This window comes from Eleginops maclovinus, chromosome 16, assembly GCF_036324505.1.
Source record: "Eleginops maclovinus isolate JMC-PN-2008 ecotype Puerto Natales chromosome 16, JC_Emac_rtc_rv5, whole genome shotgun sequence".
NCBI lineage: Eukaryota > Metazoa > Chordata > Actinopteri > Perciformes > Eleginopidae > Eleginops > Eleginops maclovinus.
The window spans coordinates 3526688-3546701 of NC_086364.1; the positions used below are offsets into that span (position 1 = coordinate 3526688).

A 20014-nucleotide genomic window follows, 5' to 3' on the forward strand; every position below is an offset into this window, starting at 1 on the left:
TCGAATAAAAATGAGTGGCCACACATGTGATAGCCCTGATAGCAATTCTGAACTCGACTAACTCCAAAGAAAGTAGGCTACATCTTGTTTTTAGTTTATTGCAAAACACAATGTCATCAAAACATCCTTGAATATCAGCAATCACAAAATGTAAATGCTAAACAATAAAAGAAATGAAAAAACAATCGTGTTCCATCAGTGCTAGTGACAGACATGCAGCTTATTATTGGTTTTCATACATTTATAAAAGACAGCAGACAGGTTTTAGTTGGTTTCCTTTTGATATCTGCAAGACACGGGTAAAACAGAAGGGTCTAAACCTGGTGGTGTCCAAACATATACAGAAAAACATACTATGGGCTGGGCCCCTCACTAGGGATGAGGTATATTGTCTCAAAATCAGTTAGCAAAAGTTAGCAAAACCAATCAAATGTAGGTAGTTGAATTGACTCAATTTATTTGAAAAGTTGGGCTTATTAACACATGAATACTACTATGATATTTGTTTACATATATTTAAGAATTCTAATATAATAAAAGCACAAATTTCATGAATGGGCCATATTCCACTGTACATGTAGAATTTGCTGAGGGCCAATTCAAAATGGACAACGAGCCACAGTGAGCCCCCGGGCCATAGTTTGGACACCCATCCAGGATCATTATATATTCGACATATTTGTTAGCTGCTACAAAGTCATGTTCTGCCAGCCATGCTCATCCCTGAGGAACTCCTAGTTTGCTTTCCAGTATCACAATCATTACTTGCAGCATGACTTTTATATAAACTACTTTTGAACAGAAGACTCACTAGAACACTGGATATTTAGGGATTTCTTTTCTTTCAGCATCATGTTGACATGTTTAATTACTTAAATGTGTGTGCACAACCACTAGATGGTGACACCCTATTTCACAGACCAGCCTGGAGTTTGGAAAATGTTGGAATCTAGAGTTACTCTCATTTTAACCGCATCAATTTAAGGCATGTTACCAATCTTAATCTATTATTAGCTTAACAAGTTGTACCTATGTCCTATAGATCTACCCAGAGTTATTACAGTTTCTCATCCTGTGTTTTGAAATTAGGTAATGTGAGGTGGGCCTGCTCTTGAGCAACATTTGAAGCACAGGTTCTCAGAAATGACTTGGAAGCAGGCTATAAGATTTCCACAGCTTCATAGTCACATACAGCTCTGGAAAAGATGAAGAGACCACTCCACATTTTTCTTAAATCTTTAGTTTATAGAATACAATACAAACAAATATCTAAAAAAATCAATGAACTCAAAGAGAAACTGATAGTGCTGCAGTGGTCTCTTCATTTTTTCTGGGGCTGTAGGTGTTGAATTAATAACAACAAAATGGTGTCAATAGAGTTAAGAATTAAATAATTATAATCTGTCATTAATAATCAAACTTTTATAATACTACTACTCTGGGGGTAGATTAAACAAATACATAACAATTATAAAAAAATAAAACATGACAAACTTATAAAATAAATCTGTGGGTTTGTCCCTTTATTACAACATCTCAGCTTAGCTTTGACGATGAACTTTGACAATTTTCTGACCGCTGTGATGGCATATTCTCTCTGCTGCTATCGTACTGCAGCGCTATGTGTCCCTCTGCATCCGCTACCTCCCTCGCGTCTCACACCTGAAACTGACCCACCAATGCTTCAGCAAAATGCCTTTCCTCTGTTTTCACCACACTTATAGCAAACAAGTGCTTCATGTAATAAGACATGTAGCTTGTGCCAATTGCATTGTAATGTGAGTTATTCGTGTTCTTCTTTTTTCGTAATACTTTTCCAGATTAAAAAAGGCACAGGTAAATCCCATCAGTCCCTTTTGGGTCATGCGGTCCAGTCATCCAGTCAGGTACTTACTGTATATTCACAACACACTGGTGTATAATATTGCCTGGTAAGTGTCAGGCCAGGTGCCATATTCACTACATTTTCTCAGTCAGTCTAGTCCTAGTTTTGGCACTCTTAAAACAAAGGCTGACTGCAAGAAGTCCAGAAAATCGTCAGATTTCTTCTCAGTAGAATTTGAAATGCTTCTGCAGGTGTTGGCACTTACAGTCTTTGTGGCAGCAGGCTGGCCTTACTGTACCATCCACATCCACAGTCATCCCATGACCCTGTCTACAACCTGCTGAAGTGTCTTTTGTCCAAAGATGGCATAGCTGACAGCCGGGATCCTGCCTGCTATCAGTCTTGTTTAATTCAGTATTTTCAGGCAGGATCGTGCATAGGTTTGGAGCTAGCGTTTTAAAGAACTGGTCCCAGATCATCTACTATCTCTTGTTTCCACTATGCTGAAGCATAGAATCCCCTCAGAGTTGTTTACACTCCTATTCCAGGGTACACAATGTTGGAGAATGGAGATCAGCATATCTTCAAGTAAATGTTTTCTTACCACCGTAAACATCACTTTCACTTTGACTTCCTCCTTCTATCCACCTTTTTGTTTGTGGTTATATCACACTCCTGTTAAAGTCCCGACAGTCTTGATTTCCCAGCTCCTCACTTCTTCTTGTCCCTCTGTTTCTTGCTGGGTTTTGTCCGTGGTAGCGCCGCCCCTTGTTGCTGTGAAGCTACGGTGACGCTACCATTGGACTCGAACTGAAGCAGGTACTCCATAGAGTTCAACGGCATCCCCTCATCGTCCCTCAGCGTGGAAAAGACATCCCGGTACAATGTGCTTAGGCGGCGTTCCATTTCCTGCAGGTTCCTCAGGGCTTCCTGTTTCTCTCGCAGCAGCTGCGAACGGTAGCGCCTCAAACCCGACACGTTGCCTTTCAGTTCCTGCAGCACGTCCAGTTTCCTCTTCCTGCAGTTCTGGGCAGCGATTTTGTTTTTACCACGGCGCCGGATGTCCCGGACGAGTATGAGCTGCTCCTCGCTGAGCTGGTAGTTGGCCAGGAGGTCATTGAACTCCTCCACAGGCAGATTTACAATCAGCTCGTTGGAGAAGGGGATCTTTCCGGTTCGTGCTCGACGCTCATCCCGGCTCCACATCTTGCTCTCTGAGATGTGTCTGGAAGAGGAGCGATGGTAAGGCTTGTCGGTGTCGTGTCGAGAGGAGGATTTGGTGTGCTTGGTGGGCATCTTTCCAAGGGATGGAGAGGATCCGGATGACCCTGGCTGGTTGTAGGTGTGATCATGGCCGATATGTTCCAGGAAAAAGCCATTGTAAAGCTTGTGATCCCCAAAGTCTGGAAGAAAGGGATTCCTAAAGGCTTCAGGGTAACCTCCTCCTACGGCCCCCATCTCTTCCTCTTCTAGATCCTCCTGCTTTATGGTTACCTCCATTTCCATTTCTGAACCCTCTTCACCCTCCTCTTCTCCGGAGAAGGGACTTCCCACAGCCGAGCCACAAGATGAAGAGGAGGTTGAAGAAGATGAATAAGAGGAGGCTTCAGAAGCACATTGGGAAGCAGGGCTGTGGCTAAAGTCCAGAGAGAGACCAGAGTCTGACTCATCCTCTTCGTCTAGGAGGAGGAAACAAGGAAAGGTCAAGGTAAGTTCTACAGCTTTATTTTCTCTTATAAAAACATACATAGTAGCACATTCAGTCAGAAGTAGTTACTGAAAAGGTTTATTGTTTATTTACCTTGCAGAAATCTTGTTGATTGACCCTGATCTTCTGTCGTTGCTGTGCCGGAGCTTGACTCGTCATCTTTCCTGACCGTTTCCTGTTCGCCTATTCTACTTTCAAGGTAACCCTCCTCTTCCAGTCTGGTTGCCATCTCTGGACTGAATCCATCCTCCAGAACCAGGTCCATAAGTCTCATCTCATCCAAGATGGCCGCATCCTCTAAGAAGTCACTGAGTGGGCTAAGGAGACCATCTTCATTGTCAACATCCTCTTCTTCGTCAACCAGAAACACACTGGAGGGAGAGGTCAGAAGCTCTTGAGGCATACCATTCCCCTCTGAAGATGGGGTCAAACTGGTAAGTGGCAAGTCACGTGATTGAAAAGCGGCATCAAAGCTAGGACGGCTTTCAGACGGCGGGCATCCTATGGTATTGTCAAGACCTAGTGTTAGCAGGTTCATGTTGAAGGTACTTGTGTCATCTTCTGTACTTAATCCCAAACCGAAGTCTTCTGAAGGATCTTTAGCGAGCAGGTGTGTGTGGTTTGGAAGACTTTGTGAGGGAGTCAAGTTAGAGCTTGTCAAAGTTCCTCTCGTGATTAAGGCTGAACTGTGGTCATCCAACTCGGCACTGGGAGTGAGGGAGAGCAGGGCCGGCTCGAGCTCTGACGGCCGCAACAAACCTACAGACAAAGAACGGGCATTTTTTACAGAATGTTGAAGAATTGTAGGATATGCAACAAAGCCTTGTTATGGATAAAACCACACAAGGCGATCTCCCACTCTCGGCTCGGTAGAATGAATGGAGAGAGAAAATACATCAGCTTTTAACGCATTTTACAACTTTAAGGACCTAATGTTTTTAATAAGGGCTATAAACGGGGTATACTGAGTTGTTTATTTAGTTTACAGACGTCTCTTTCCCAGTTTAAGTCAATGGGCAAAAGTCTTCTGGGCTGTGTGATGTCACGGACTGATACGGAAGTTGTAGTACCGCCGTTTGGCCACTACAAATATTTTCCTCAGCGTCCGGAGCACTTCCTGGGGGCTTGGGTTTTATGACATATTTGGACCTTATTTAAAACGTTTCAGGTCTAGTCTAACATTTGTACTTAGTTATTTTTGTATCTTTAGAGGAACATGTTGTCAACAGGACTGTACAACATTTGAAGATGTTGATACATTCCATAACTTCTTACAACAAAGGTCAACTTCTGAAATGAGTTACCATGCTGCAGGGGAGTATCCTCCTGACCAGCCTCTGTAACTCTTCTGCCATGGTTGTTACAGTTTTGGTGTAGATCTTCAGAGCCAACGCCTTGAAGGGTCCCAACTGCTCTTGAATTCTGGGTCTGGTCAGCCATTATTTCATCCCCTGTGTTCTAGAGTGGACACATTAACCAATATAGATTTCAATGTCATCGTAACCTTTGCTGACTTATCTTCAGAATTCTTCTTTCTCTAGTTTGCCAATTAATCTGATATCAATCTCCCAGTCACCTCCATGATCGCCAACAGGTCCTGCCAATCCAGCTCCATTTCCAAGAGAGGGTTACCATGGTGGTTAATTTGGGACAGCAAGGGCTCTCTGCCTGGTGATTGATGCTCCACCGTTCTACCCTCGACATCATATAACTAAGGGGGAAAAAAGTAAAAATGCTGAGGGCTGTTTAAGGTCATGAAGGACATACAATGGACTGAAGAGTAAAGAAGAGGTTCTACCTGTTGTTCTTCTGGCAGGGGAAACGTTTCGTCTAACAGCCTCAAGCACTCCTGGATGGAGGAAGAAGTCTGAAAATAGAGAATAAATACAGATTTAGATTTAAATAAAACAATTAAATGTTTGACTTGATGGCAGCTTTGACCAACTGGGTGACTCCAATAATGATTTTAGGTGGTAAGGCTCAATGGGTTGATCCAAGACTTTGGTTTTGTCTGTAATTTTTGCAACAACGATCATAGGAATTGTTGTAACATTTTGGAAAGACATGTAGCATCTATAAAGGATACACCGATATGGTAAATATTATACATGTTAAACATAAGCTGTCTTCACTGAAGCCCATTATCAGTAAAAGGGCCCGGCCTGCTTCACATCACATTTGTGTAATTTATGTAATATAAGGTTGAGCAAAGAGAAAAGTTCCCACCTCAGCTGATGAATCAGAAAACTAACTCTGCACATATATCCTTCTGCAGTGAAGTAACAATAGGGAAAACATTCTGGGCTCTATGTGTTCTGTCAAGACACATAGCTAGATGCTTTATGCTTAAATGCTGGATTGCTGCCAGCATTTAAGGATGAAGCATCCAGCTCAGATTCCAAGCATGACATGCACTTATCACCTTACAGTATATATCAGGCACGCTCCATAGGATTAATTAAGGTCACAATTTACTGCTTAGCCGAATTCAAATACACAGATTATTTTCTGACTTTGCACTGCTAATGCTGTTTAGAACTCTTTTAGGAGAAGATGTGACTATTAAAGGAGACATACAGTTAGGTCCATATATATTTGGACACTGACAAAAGTTTAGTTTTCTTACCTGTTTACTGAAACATATTCCAATTATAGCTATATAATGGACATGGATATAAAGATCAGACTCTCAGCTTTCATTTGAGGATATCCACATTCAAATTGGATGAAGGGTTTAGGAGTTTATGCTCCTTAACATGTGCCACCCTCTTTTAAAAAGGGACCAAAAGTAATTGGACAATTGACTCAAAGGCTATTTTATGGGCAGGTGTGGGCAATTCCTTCATTATGTCATCATCAATTAAGCAGATAAAAGGCCTGGAGTTGATTTGAGGTTTGGTGCTTGCATTTTGAAGATTTTGCTGTGAAGACAACATGCGGTCATGGAGCTCTCCATGCAGGTGAAACAAGCCACCCTTAAGCTGCGAAAACAGGACAAACCCATCCGAGAAATTGCTACAATATTAGGAGTGGCAAAATTTACAGTTTGGTACATCCTGAGAAAGAAAAAAAGCACTGGTGAACTCAGCAACGCAAAAAGACCTGGAGGTCCACGGAAGACAACAGTGGTGGATGATCGTAGAATCATTTCCATGGTGAAGAGAAACCCCTTCACAACAGCCAAGGTGAAAAACACTGTCCAGGAGGAAGGCGTATTAATGCCCAAGTCTACCATAAAGAGAAGACTGCATGAAAGTAAATACAGAGTGTTCACTGCACGGTGCAAGCCACTCATAAGCCTCAAGAATAGAACGCCTAGATTGGACTTTGCTAAAAAAACATCTCAAAAAGCCAGCACAGTTCTGGAAGAACATTCTTTGGACAGATGAAACCAAGATCAACCTTTACCAGAATGATGGCAAGAAAAAGTATGGAGAAGGCGTGGTACAGCTCATGATCCAAAGCATACCACATCATCTGTAAAACACGGCGGAGGCAGTGTGATGGCTTGGGCATGCATGGCTGCCAGTGGCACTGGGTCACTAGTGTTTATTGATGATGTGACAGACAGAAGCAGCCGGATGAATTCTGAGGTGTTCAGAGACATACTGTCTGCTCAAATCCAGCCAAATGCAGCCAAATTGATTAGGCGGCGTTTCATAAGACAGATGGACAATGACCCAAAACATACAGCCAAAGCAACCCAGGAGTTTATTAAAGCAAAGAAGTGGAATATTCTTGAATGGCCAAGTCAGTCACCTGATCTCAACCCAATTGAGCATGCATTTCACTTGTTGAAGACTAAACTTCAGACAGAAAGGCCCACAAACAAACAGCAACTGAAAACTGCTGCAGTTAAAGGCCTGACAGAGCTTTAAAAAGGAAGAAACCCAGCGTCTGCTAATGCCCATGAGTTCAAGACTTCAGACAGTCATTGCCAGCAAAGGGTTTTCAACCAAGTATTAGAAATTAGAATTAGAAATTTATTTTCAGTTATTTAATTTCTCCAATTACTTTTGAACCCCTGAAATGAAGGGGTTGTGTTTAAAAAAGGCTTTAGTTCCTCACATTGTTATGCAATCTTTTTGTTCAACCCACTGAATTAAAGCTGAAAGTCTGCACTTCATTTGCATCTGAATTGTTTCATTTAAAATTCATTGTGGTAATGTACAGAACCAAAATTAGAAAAACTTTGTCTCTGTCCAAATATTGATGGACCTAACTGTACACTGCCTGGCCAAAAAAAAAGGTCACACACTCTAATATCGTTTCCACAAGCTTCTGCAATGTCACAACATTTATTTCTGTCTTGCATTAGTTTTTCGCCAAGATCTTGTGTTGATGACGGGAGATTCGGACCACTGTGCAAAGTCTTCTCCAGCACATCCCAAAGATTCTCAATGGGGTCCAGGTCTGGACTCTGTGGGGGCCAATCCATGTGTGAAATGATGTCTCATGCTCCCTCATCTTGGAACATGCCCGTGCCATCAGGGAAGAAAAACTCCATTGATGGAATAACCTGGTCCTTCAGTATATTCAGGTAGTCAGCTGACCTCATTCTTTGGGCACATTGCTGAACCTAGACCAGACCAACTGCAGCAACCCCAGATCATAGCACTGCCCCCACAGGCTTGTGACCTTTTTTTTGGCCGGGCAGTGTTTTATGCTCATTTGCAGGTGCATACTTTTCACTGGAACATATTAACATACTTTAATTTTGATATTCAATTCAAATGTTCTCTCTACAACTGTGTCTGAAGCTATCACTTTGAACGCCTGTCTCTTAAGGCCCTCTCCAGTCGGCTTTGATTGACTTGTGAGAAAAATAAAGCACAACTTTGCAAAGGTAGTTGTCAAGCCAAGGGTTTAGAGACTCTTTATATTGTCACAGCTGATTAAACATTATCTAACTTTGTCATAAACGGGTGCAACACTGCATTCTTGGAGTTGTTCTTTAAGGATGAACATACAGTAATTACAGTCAGGTCCAAAAGTATTTGGACATTAAGACAATTTTAATTATTTTGGCTCTGTACCCCACAACAATGGATTTGAAATCAAACAATAAATATGAACTTTAAGTGCAGACTTTCAGCTTTATTTTGAGGGTATTTACATCCAGATCAGGTGAATGCTGTAGGAATTACAACACATTTTATTCAGGGTATCCCCTTTTTAAGGGACCAAAAGTAATTGGACAATTGGCTGCTCAGCTGTTGCAGGCCTGGTGTGTGTTATTTCCTCAGTAGTTCATTTACAAGGAGCAGAAAAAAGGCCATCATTAAGCTGAAATACAACCAAAAAAAACACCAGAGACATACCAAAAACATTAGGTGTGGCCAAATCTACTATTTGGTACATTCTTGAAAATAAAGAACACACTGTTGAGCTCAGCAACACCAAAAGACCTGTAAGCAGTAGAAGAGTACTGTGGTGGATGACAGAATAATTCTTCTCCTGGTGAAAAAAAAGTCCTACACAACAGTTTGCCAGATCAAGAACAATCTCCAGGAGGTGGGTGTATCTGTGTCAAAGTCAAAAATCACCACCAAGACCTCACCAGAGTAAATACAGAGGGTTCTCCACATGATGTAAACGTCAGGGATCCTCAAAAACAGGAAGGCCAGATTAGAGCTTGCTCAAACCCATCTGAAAGAGCCTGCACAGATCTAGAAAACATCCTATGGACAGATGAGACAAAGATCAACTTGTACCAGAATGATAGGAAGAGAAGAGCATAGACAAGGGAAGGAACTGCTCATGATCCAAAGCGTACTCCTCATCAGTGAGGCGTGGTGGTGGTAGTGTTATGGCCTGGGCATGTTTGGCTGCCAATGAAACTGCCTCCCTTATATTTTATGATGATGTGACTGCTGACAAAAGCAGCAGGATGAACGCTGAAGGGTTATCTGCTCATATTCATCCAAATGCTTCAGAACTCATTGTGCGGCACTTCACAGTGCAGATGGACAATGACCTGAAGCATACTGCAAAGGCAACCAAAGAGGTATTTCTGCAATGGCCAAGTCAATCACCTGACCTGAATCCAATTGAGCATGCACTTCACTTGCTGAAAACAAAACTGAAGGGAAACTGCCAAAAGAACAAGCAGGAACTGAAGACAGCCGCAGTAGAGGCCTGGCAGAGCATCAGCTGGGATGAAACCCAGCGTCCAGTGATGTCTATGGGTTCAACACTTCAGGCTGTCATTGACTGGAAAAGATTTGCAACCGAATATTAAAATGACAATTTTATTTATGATTATGTTACTTTGTCCAATAACTTTTGGTGCCTTAAAAAGGGGATACCACATATACAATGTTTTGTTATTCCTACACCATTCTTCTGATTTGGATGTAAATACCCTCAAAATCAAGCTGAAAGTCTGCACTTAAAACACATATGGAGTTTTTGATTTCAAGTCCATTGTAGAGGTGAACAGAGCCAAAATAATGAAAATGGTGTCAATGTCCAAATATTTATGGACCTGACTGTATTTTCTCAATTTTTTAAAAACTATTAAGTCACAATTGGCCAGTTGTGCGAAGATGTGAATTTCAAAATTCTGTCGAAAGCTTTATTTCTTTATTCTACACCACTCACCGTCACCACCAGCATTAATGCCTTTAAGCAGAAGCTGTCAGAGAAGGTTTTATACAGTTCATGGGGTCGACACTACAAGAACTGACGAAAACATTTCCAGAGTTCCTTGCTCTTTTAATTTCATTGTGATAAAGCCAACTCTGTTTCCAGTCTTTATGCTGAGCTAAAAGATTGCTCCGCTTCATCTATATTTACAATACCCGTATTGAATATTTCCAAAATCATCAAAGCATTTATTTTAAAGATGCCCTGTGGGATTTTGTTAATTGGAGTACAAGACAAAAGGTGCTGTACAAAACAGCCTTCCTTTAAACTGAGGCCCAGTTTAAAGGTTTTGTGATATTTTATCCCAACAGGGTGGTGTTTCCCCCAATTTTATGATTTTCAAAGGAATAAAAACCTGAAATAACTGAGCATTTTATTATTATGATGAAGTTATAATGGTTCAGATAAAGATTTCTTACCTGGTCTTCTTCATTTTGAGTTGGCTCTCTGTTAGCACGGCTGTAGGAACCTCCTGGTGTTCCTCTTCCTTCTGTCCTTCTACCCAGGTGTCCCTCCTCATCCTCCTCCACAGCACCACTTTGATGAATGGGTTCATGATGGGTTACTTCCTGGTTGCAGGGACAAAAAGGTATTTATGAATATTCTGCACATCATGTAAGTTAGATATCATAACAAGACAAGTTCTATCACTTGAACATTAGCAATAAATGATGTTTTAGGACACTTACAACCATTGGAACCAGATGTAACATTCACAAATGATCACCAGTTGGATGTACTTTGGCCAATAAATAGTCCAGTTACCCAACTGTAAACTGTTTGCAAAGTCATCAATCTTTCCAACTAGCGTCCATGAGCATTCTTCCAAAGCTATCAACAGTACATTGCTGGAATATGACCGGCACCCAGCAGACACAAAGGACTGGTATGACCTTGGCCTACGTACAACAACATGAAATACAAAAACAGTATTTTATTAGCTTCCACGACTTTTTGACAAAGCTATGCCTCATGGGATATTTGATTAAAAATGTTAGACTTAATAAGGGGTCACATTAGAGTGACTTGAATATTGTATTTTAACCACTGATTTTAGACAAACACTTGCTGGATATTTTTAAAATAATGAGAGCATGAGCCAAATCATGTGGGGGAATTGGTGAGGTACACAACACAAAACATTATTAATGAACATACGGAAAGCAATTAAGAATTCATGTATGTATAAGAACTAATGATGCATCTTTTATCTGTTAACTACAGTACACCCTATATTATATTCATTATTTTCTTTAAAAAGAATTCTTCTGATTTGTTGATTGATATTTCAGTTTTATACTGTAGAATGCCAAAAACAAATGCATTTTTATTACTTATTTGGACCTTGTTTTGACTTGACTTTACCTCAACACCGCTAAGCTAAAGGCGGCTAATGTTTTTCGTGATGACGTTTAGCAGTTTTACTTAGACACTTGTTAGCAACCGCCATTTTTTATGAGACATAGAAGTTTCAGAAATTCCCCAGTGGGGTTTTTAGTCACATATTTTATGCTATAGAAGACAATGTGAAATCTGTTCAGCTTGTGTTAACCACAGACCTTATTTCAGGCATCTAACCAAAAACCGATAAAGAAAAAATACCATTGACTTTGATACAGGGAAACCTGAAGGTGTAAAATGCAAATGTTTTACAGTTATGGCTACAATAAGACCGGGACAGAGACGGAAATTAAACAAACCAGTGAAGTCCTGAAGGCCCCCCCATGCCAACCACTGGAGCAGTATAATGCAGCTCCACTATGTTCTATACTGCCAGCCATATGTACAGAAAGTGACAGACAGCCGGGCTCAGAATAGCTGTAACATTCTCCTGACCTGACTGGAGCTTACAGACAAACCCAGTGACCCCCAGCAGCTGGTCGACAAGGACAGGTCTGGAGCTCCAACAACAATGGGTCAGCACACGTTCCCTAACTGGGGCTACACGTCTCAAACAAGCTACCCATTTATCTGCAGCAACAACAAATAGTTCACATTTTATTTTAAACATCTACAGCACAATCCCAGCATGTCTGCTCAATATTTCTATTTGAAGGTCTTGTCCTGCCCGCAGAACCATTGTGTTCCTCTGGGTGTGTGTGTAAGAGATTATATATATTCTTAACTCCTCATAACAAGGAGTGGAGTCACATGGCTCATCTATGTCAAACTTGCGGCAAGCAAAAGACAGGCTTGAGCACTTTATCTTTTGTATCTATTTTATCTGTATTGAACAAGGACCATGCATACAAAAGAGATGCTATAGCCAGATTATAGCCTAAAGATGATTTCAATCTGCATGTTAAGAAAGATACGCCAGGGCTAGCTAGGCTAACTGGCTGCTATGATATGATTAACACAAATTCCATGTTATTAGAGAAACCGTGGTGCAGTGATAATGTATTTTTGAAGGCCGACCCAGAAGTTAGCAAGCAATGGAATTTTTCAACTGGATTTTGGAATTCATCAGAAAAAAAAGATCTTGGTAAATACATTTAGGATTCTTAAATGTTTTGTTCAGCAGGATAATCTCCGCATATGTACGCCTCTTAGATGATTTATTTTTGCATAAAACTGCAATCAAGCTTTTAGAAAGTAAAAATATAAAGAGCTAACGTTAGGCTATAAACATACATTACTGTCCCATGACTTCACATCACCACCACTAAGCATGACAACGTTCATTTAGACACTTGTTAACAACCGCAGTTTTTAAGACACATAGAGCTTCGGACATTTCCCAGTGGGGTATTACTGATGTACTTTATCTCTTGAAACAGATTTATTACAGGCATCTGACCAAAAACAGATAAAAAGAACTTGGTTAGCTTTGAGACAGGGGAACCGTAAGGTGTAAAATGCTAACTAATTATATTATATCGTATATATTGTAAATATCAAATTTTGCAGAAAATAAGATTTGTTACAAAGACACGTTTATGATACTTACATGTTTTGTTCTGTAAGATAACGTCAGGCTATAATAAACAACATCACTTTCACATGACTTTACCTCAACACCGCTAAGCTAAAGGCGGCTAATGTTTTTCGTGATGACGTTTAGCAGTTTTACTTAGACACTTGTTAGCAACCGCCATTTTTTATGAGACATAATAGCTTCAGAAATTCCCCATTGGGGTTTTTAGTAACACATTTTATGCTATAGACGAAAATGTGAAATCTCTTCAGCTTGTGTTAACCACAGACCTTATTTCAGGCATCTAACCAAAAACCGATGAAGAAAAAAATACCGTTGACTTTGATACAGGGAGACCTGTAGGTGTCAAATGCAAATTAATTTTTGTGTGTGTGTGTGTGTGTGTGTGTGTGTGTGTGTGTGTGTGTGTGTGTGTGTGTGTGTGTGTGTGTGTGTGTGTGTGTGTGTGTGTGTGTGTGTGTGTGTGTGTGTGTGTGTGTGTGTGTGTGTGTGTGTGTGTGTGTGTGTGTTGATGCAGATGAGAGGAAGGATTGCAAAACTGGGGGGTTTTAAATGTGTATCGGTTTTAAAAAGTGTGTCAGGATGACCTGAACAGGCCAGCGCTCAGGTTTCAAAACAAGCCAGTTGGGCAGAGAGTAATAAAGTGTTGCGTGTGACTTTGTGTGTGTTTGTGTGTATGAGTGCAACTTGATACATGAGTAGACTTCAAAAACACTGAGAGGTAGGGGGGGGGCTATTTATATATTGTACACTGTGTGTGTTGTGCATGGTGTGTTCTGCAGATTATTTTCACTTTTCAACATGAAGGATGTGACAGGTAGTGCATCCAGACTGATGGGCCAACGCTTGACCAGGCATGTCTGAGGTGCTGCTCCTAATAGATGTTGGAGCAGGCCACAACAAGAAGTGAACGCTGCCACCCAGATTACATGATCCTCAGCTGATCGACCTTATTCTACCTGCTGTATGTGATCTGACTTATAGAAATAGAAAATACAAGTATTCACTTTCTTAAATGAGAGTGAGATGCAATGGCTGATGCCCCTCTTCTGTCTGGTTCCATGATTTTCTTAGTTTATTAAAACTATCAGCTGTTTGAAAAATAGTTGTGACAGTGTTAGCAGAGTTGTCCAAAAATAAGCAGAGGTGGAAGAAGTACTCAAATATTGAATTAAGTATTAAAAAGTAATATCACAGTATTGATATATTCCGTTAAAAAGGAAAAGTCCTGCATTATTTAATTAGGTCAATCCTGAAATATTAGCATAAAGATATACTTGAGGTAATTCAACTCAAAGCACTCATTATGCAGACTGGCCTTTTTTTTTTTATAATGCATTTACTATAATACTGGATTATAATTTGTAATGCATTAATGTAAGCACCATTTTAAAGTTGCTGATGTTACAGGTAAAGATCACTTCAAAGACTTTTATTCTGCTGGGTTTATCATCATTTATTAGTTCATTCATCTGTTTAATTATTAATATGACCATGCAAGGTTACTAATAACTAATGTTGTCAAGTATCAAAGTACTATAAAATGGAAGTATTTATGAGTAATGTACTTTGAAATTGTACCGGAGTACAGAACCTGAGTAAATGTATTTAATTCCTTTTCAGCACTGAAGGATGGATTGATACATCGAACAGATTTGGTGCAACGTTAGCATTAAATTAAAGTTGTGTTTCTGCCCATTTGACAAATACAAGTTAAATATTTGCTCTGTTTTGTTGTCCCCCATCTCCTGGAGACATAACTTCCTTTTAGCAGCTAAATGCTCCTCTTGGCTTTTTCACTGAAACCACAGGATGAGAGCTGTGAGGGTGAACCAAAACAATGCAAACCCTTTCCCATAATTACACACATTATGCTAATTATGTTCTTATGGTACAAAAAGAGAGCACATGGTTTTTAACACCATGGATGTGTTCACATTTAAAATGAGTCTCCTGTTCAGCTGTGGAACACTTTCTTCAAACTGGTGGATGTTTTGGATTGCTGGATTTGATTTCCTCCTTACATCAGGTCACTGTATAAGAAGCAGTTACAGGCGTGTGTGCGTGTGTGTGCGTGTGTGTGTGTGTGTGTGTGTGTGTGTGTGTGTGTGTGTGTGTGTGTGTGTGTGTGTGTGTGTGTGTGTGTGTGTGTGTGTGTGTGTGTGTGTGTGTGTGTGTGTGTGTGTGTATTTCTACTGTACTTCATGTTCCTGCTGAGGTCATCTGTGCTGAGCTTTGGTGACTCACGCAGCTCTGACTCATTAACTCACATGACTTTACATTTGGTTTTGTGTTAAGAGCTCAAAATAAGCAGCACTTTTTTTCCATATCACCAAATGATATAGTTTAAGTATAAATAAATATCTTCGAATGTTTACTTCTGTGGAACAAGAAAAATTCTAACAAACTCTGAGACTGTCTCTATTCCACAGGCTGCTGTTCATCTGCAGTAACAAGGTTATTTTTGACTTGTAGAAACAACTATTTTACCTACTATTATCAGTTCTAGTTGGAATCGGAGTGCATGTGAGCTCTTGTTAACTAAATATAACTTAGAATTGGAATTACAGGTTAATACAACTTCTTTCAAGTGTACTAACCTTTATATCAGACTGGGTGGAAACACTCGTGAGCTGAACGGAAAGCACCCTTGCTTCCAATTTCTCACAACAAAAGTGAAACTCCTCACGTGTGCAAATAAAAGTTTTGGCTCTAGACCCAACAGTTTTATGTCATGGACAAAGATCAACAGAGAATGCTGATCTGAGCCTGTTGGAGCCACTTATTATATTAAGCTTTTGCATTTTTCTTTATCAGCATAGCTAAAAGATATGTTTTTCAGTTATATTTGAAGTATAATAAATGAAATATATTATTAAGGAATGTTAAGCTATTTATGTAATCATGTTTTGATAATGAGTGAGAGACCTGTAGTGGGCGTGGCTGAAAGTCTTTAAATAGACTATAGAAATGTTTGTCCTCGGATGAAAATGGGGAAAGCAAACAGTTTCCAACCACATTATTTGTGGCATTATTTTACACCTTATTCTACACAGTTTAACGCCTTAGCAGATTACATTATTTTAGTTTATTTTCTGAAGGAAAGCAAAGAAAATTGACTCATATCTTTGTACATGCTTTTTGGAAACGTCAAATAAGCTCAAATGGCTTTAGAAGAAAAAAGTCTAGATAAACAATTTCAAAACCAAACAGAAGCGGGTCAATCCTTGGGCCTGAACTGAACTGAGACTTTTCTAACTTAAAAATATGACCATTTATGTATAAAATTGCATTTCTTATGGAAAACTACAGAACAATTAGCATTTTCCCCACAGAACCCACAGCAACCTTCTAAATGTTGTTGGTTAGACTTCAGCCAAAAACATTTTTATAGTTCCTATATTGATTTAATATTGTTATGAATGGCAGATAGCCCAAGTGGTAGTTCTCAAGTGTTCTGAAAATACTCCAGAACAAGCTGAAGGCCTAATCCTGACGGCTGTTAAAGAGTGAAACAGCTGTAGGCTACCTCGATATCCTCCTCTTCTTCATGCAGGACAACATCTCTGGAGTCCACAGGTGGGGCCGTTGGTCCTCTTTCCCCCCCAGCAGCTGCTCTCTCTGGGGACAGGCCTGTACACCCCATCAGGAGAGGATCCGGCTCCCTCTGGACCAGCCATGTTTCCACTTCTGAATGAGGAACCTGTGGAGAAAAGGTATGAGGGGGGGGATTTGTAAGAGGTTTGTTAAAAGGGAGTCGAAGGGAGGCTAAAACGTTATTTCATTGAGTACCACATAACTGTAATTCTAGCGCAATGGAGTGGTGCTGTGATGACATATTGTGGTAGCCCAACCCACATCAAAAGGGATCGAACGACAAAAGGCAATGGGATTTATCCATTGCCTTTTGGAATATTGACGAAATTAAGCTCTATGGCAAACAAATGTTTCTGATACTTACACATTTTTTTTAGAAATCTCCACATATTAAGACCACTTTTATAATAGTTGAAGGGTATATTCAATTTCCAGAAGTAAAAAGCTAACGTTAATACATCACCACCGCTAAGCTAAATGTGGCTAATGTTTGCCATGATGACATTTGGTTTACATTTAGCCACTTATTAGCAACCATCACTTCACCAGTGGGGTATATACTTTATGTTGAAGAACAAATTGTGAGAATACTTTCAACTTGTGTTAACTACATATTATTTCAGGTATCTAACCGAAAAAAGTGTTATAAAAACGTAGACTGTGAGACAAGAGAACCAACAGTGGTACAATTCAAACTCATTTCCGAGATTCAGGACTAATTCCAGAACCAAATAGATAAAGCCCCACCTGTAGTCTGTCCAGAGAGCGGACCAGGCTCAGCAGCCTCCGGGTCGTGAAGAAGTCGACCAGGTCCACGCTCTTGGGGTGCAGCGCGTGGCCGTCCTCCATGCGGTTGCGGAGGTTGTGGAACTGCGTCTGGGTCAGCAGCGAGGTGGGTCCCAGGATCATCTCGTGCCAGGAGGGGGGCAGGTAGGGCTCCAGTCCCACGTCCACCCTCACTCCACACAAGCTGAGCAGGATGGCCATCTGGATGAGGCCCTCGGTGAAGTACTTCTTCAGGTAAAGCATGGTGCCGAGAACTAGGCTCCAAAAAGAGTATCTCTTCTGTCCTTGTGTCCTAAGACTCTAATAGATAATGCTGACCTCCCTTTATTAATGTAAGGAAATGTTATTATTCAATCCAGAACAAGACACTTTTCAGTTAAGTGTCCAATCGAGAAGAAGGAGTTACTGGGATGAAAACATCTAGAAAGATCCGCAATTATACTTTCTCAAGTCCATCTTAAACCTGTTGCTCTTCATGGAAACTCTGCCTGTGAATTAAAAAGAAAGAAAAGAACAATTTTTACATGAGTTATGGCAAAAATCATTTGTAAAGCTTCAAACTAGTGATATACGCTGCTGGGATTTTACCTTTTAACTTCTGCTATTGCTTCAACTAGTGCCACAGCTGTTATAAAGGCACTACTTCTACTCCAGTCCAGCATCATTGCACCCTAGTGATAATAATAACAAAACAACACTTATCAGAGCTAATCTCCATTCAGAGTGCAGTCTGACCGGCTATGACAGTGCATGTGAGGAGATAAGGCAGACACACAGACACTTCTAGAAAGAGTTTGGTAACCTCCCGCCTGTGTTACTCACTGCTGCCACATGATGAAACTGCCAGTGTTTGCCTGGAAAGAGCCTCTCCCTGTCTCTTCCCTCCTTCCCTCCCTCCCCCTCTCCATGCTGACCTGTTTACTGAAGCAGCAGTGGAACACACCCAGGGATATATTAACTTTTATAGTTCAGTATGATGATTTTTTTTTATTCTGTCAATAATTTCTTAAACTGTCAGAAAAGACACATTTCCAACTTGGTGGACAATAAAGTTTTACACTTAAGCCATATATAGCAGGTTACCTATTGACAGTACTGCAGTGTAGTTTCATAGGCTGCCAATGTGGGTAATAGTGATGCTTGATCATGTTAATCAAATTATTTATAGCTGATGTACTTCCTCTATCAATGTAAAAATATTTACCATGCTAATAATGGGACATATGTGTTGTTCTATTGTCGATATTTATTATTAGGTGCATCAATGTATAAGTAGCATTTTATGGTCGAGGTATGAAACCAGTTTTATTATTTTAATATTGTACAATATGTAACATCGCATCACGTTTTATAAACTGTGTTGCGTGTCAAATCCTGTTGTGTAGCACTGCATTAATACAGCCAGATGAGTGCAGTACATTATGTCCATCTGAATTGTAGCGGAGTAAAAGTAACATGTATTAAAATACTTAAGTAAAGTATACAGCAGCACAGTGTAGTATCACTACTGGGTACACAACTTGAAAAAGTGTTCTACTTGTTTCTGTGTAACTACACGACCATAAATTGCATCAATATTAGGCTCCTAAATGTGTGGTGATCATGTTCTCTGTGGCAACACGTTACACAATGTTTTCAACCCTCGCGCCAACACAGAAATATCACGAGACGTTTAACACCCTGCTGAGCACTGCAGATAGAAAACACATCACACTACTTCAGGAACATTAAACGCACCATGACATCACTGCTGGCATGTTCTTTAATTCATTCAAAACAACGCACTTTAATAAGTTCATTCAGCGTAAAGTTGATAAGAGTAGCCTACTGATACAATATTACAGCGTATTATAGTTAATAATCTCATTAAAGTATGTCGGCGTGCAGTTTTAAACAATAGTTTTAGAATATCATATCGATGTGTCTCACCGTTTCACAGATTCTCTCTGTCCCGTCGTCAGACTCTGCTCTACACACCGACAGGGCGCGAGCGATTTAAAGGGACACCGTGTGACGTATGACAACTAGTCCCTCCCACCCTTGTGTCTGTGTGTGTCTTTAAAAATACTGTCTATGGTGTGTGTGTGTCTTTAAAAATACTGTCTATGGTGTGTGTGTGTGTGTGTGTGTGTGTGTGTGTGTGTGTGTGTGTGTGTGTGTGTGTGTGTGTGTGTGTGTGTGTGTGTGTGTGTGTGTGTGTGTGTGTGTGCTTGCGCGTTTGTTAATCCTGCTCCACCGCCTCACAATGTCAAAATACTTCATGTTTAAGTCCTTTTAAAGTTTTGCACCGAAAATCCTGCTGAAGTACAAGGATAGAGGTATAGAGTGGTGCAGGAATGCGTCCTAGAACTCTGGAATGAGTTAGCATTTTAGCACAAATTCAACTTTGGTTAGATACCTAAAATAAATGATGTGGGTAACCCAAATTGAAGAGAGGTTGGCTTAAAATATGTCAGTAAATAACCCATTGGTGAATGTCTGAAGCTTCTACATGTCTTAAAAACAGTGGTTG

General features: G+C 40.3%; 1 protein-coding gene across 2 annotated transcripts; it reads right to left on the bottom strand.

Annotated features, from left to right (window-relative positions):
- Positions 1 to 82: 82 nt before the first annotated feature.
- On the bottom strand, positions 83 to 19503 carry LOC134877783 (endoplasmic reticulum membrane sensor NFE2L1-like). 2 transcript variants are annotated; one of them, XM_063903421.1, is made up of 10 exons: positions 19432 to 19503; positions 18091 to 18173; positions 17464 to 17990; positions 16649 to 16822; positions 10601 to 10750; positions 5332 to 5400; positions 5110 to 5244; positions 4838 to 4991; positions 3627 to 4292; positions 83 to 3504 (listed from the first exon to the last, which is right to left on the bottom strand). In XM_063903421.1, the coding sequence occupies exons 3-10, from the start codon at positions 17743 to 17745 to the stop codon at positions 2537 to 2539; spliced, it is 2598 nt and encodes an 865-aa protein (XP_063759491.1). In that variant the 5' UTR covers positions 17746 to 17990; positions 18091 to 18173; positions 19432 to 19503; the 3' UTR covers positions 83 to 2536. The 2 variants fall into 2 exon arrangements, with proteins under 2 accessions (XP_063759491.1, XP_063759493.1); XM_063903423.1 differs by lacking the exon at positions 18091 to 18173 and having other exon boundaries at positions 19432 to 19495.
- Between the last annotated feature and the right edge of the window lie 511 nt (positions 19504 to 20014).

Excerpts from the sequence above, each read along its gene's own strand:
- LOC134877783 (XM_063903421.1), bottom strand. The coding sequence starts at position 17,745 with ATGCTTTACCTGAAGAAGTACTTCACCGAGGGCCTCATCCAGATGGCC. Across the intron at positions 16,823-17,463 it reads GCTCTCTGGACAGACTACAG|GTTCCTCATTCAGAAGTGGA; the intron begins GTGGGGCTTTAT and ends TTTTCTCCACAG. Across the intron at positions 10,751-16,648 it reads AAGAAGAGGAGGATATCGAG|GAAGTAACCCATCATGAACC; the intron begins GTAGCCTACAGC and ends CCCTGCAACCAG.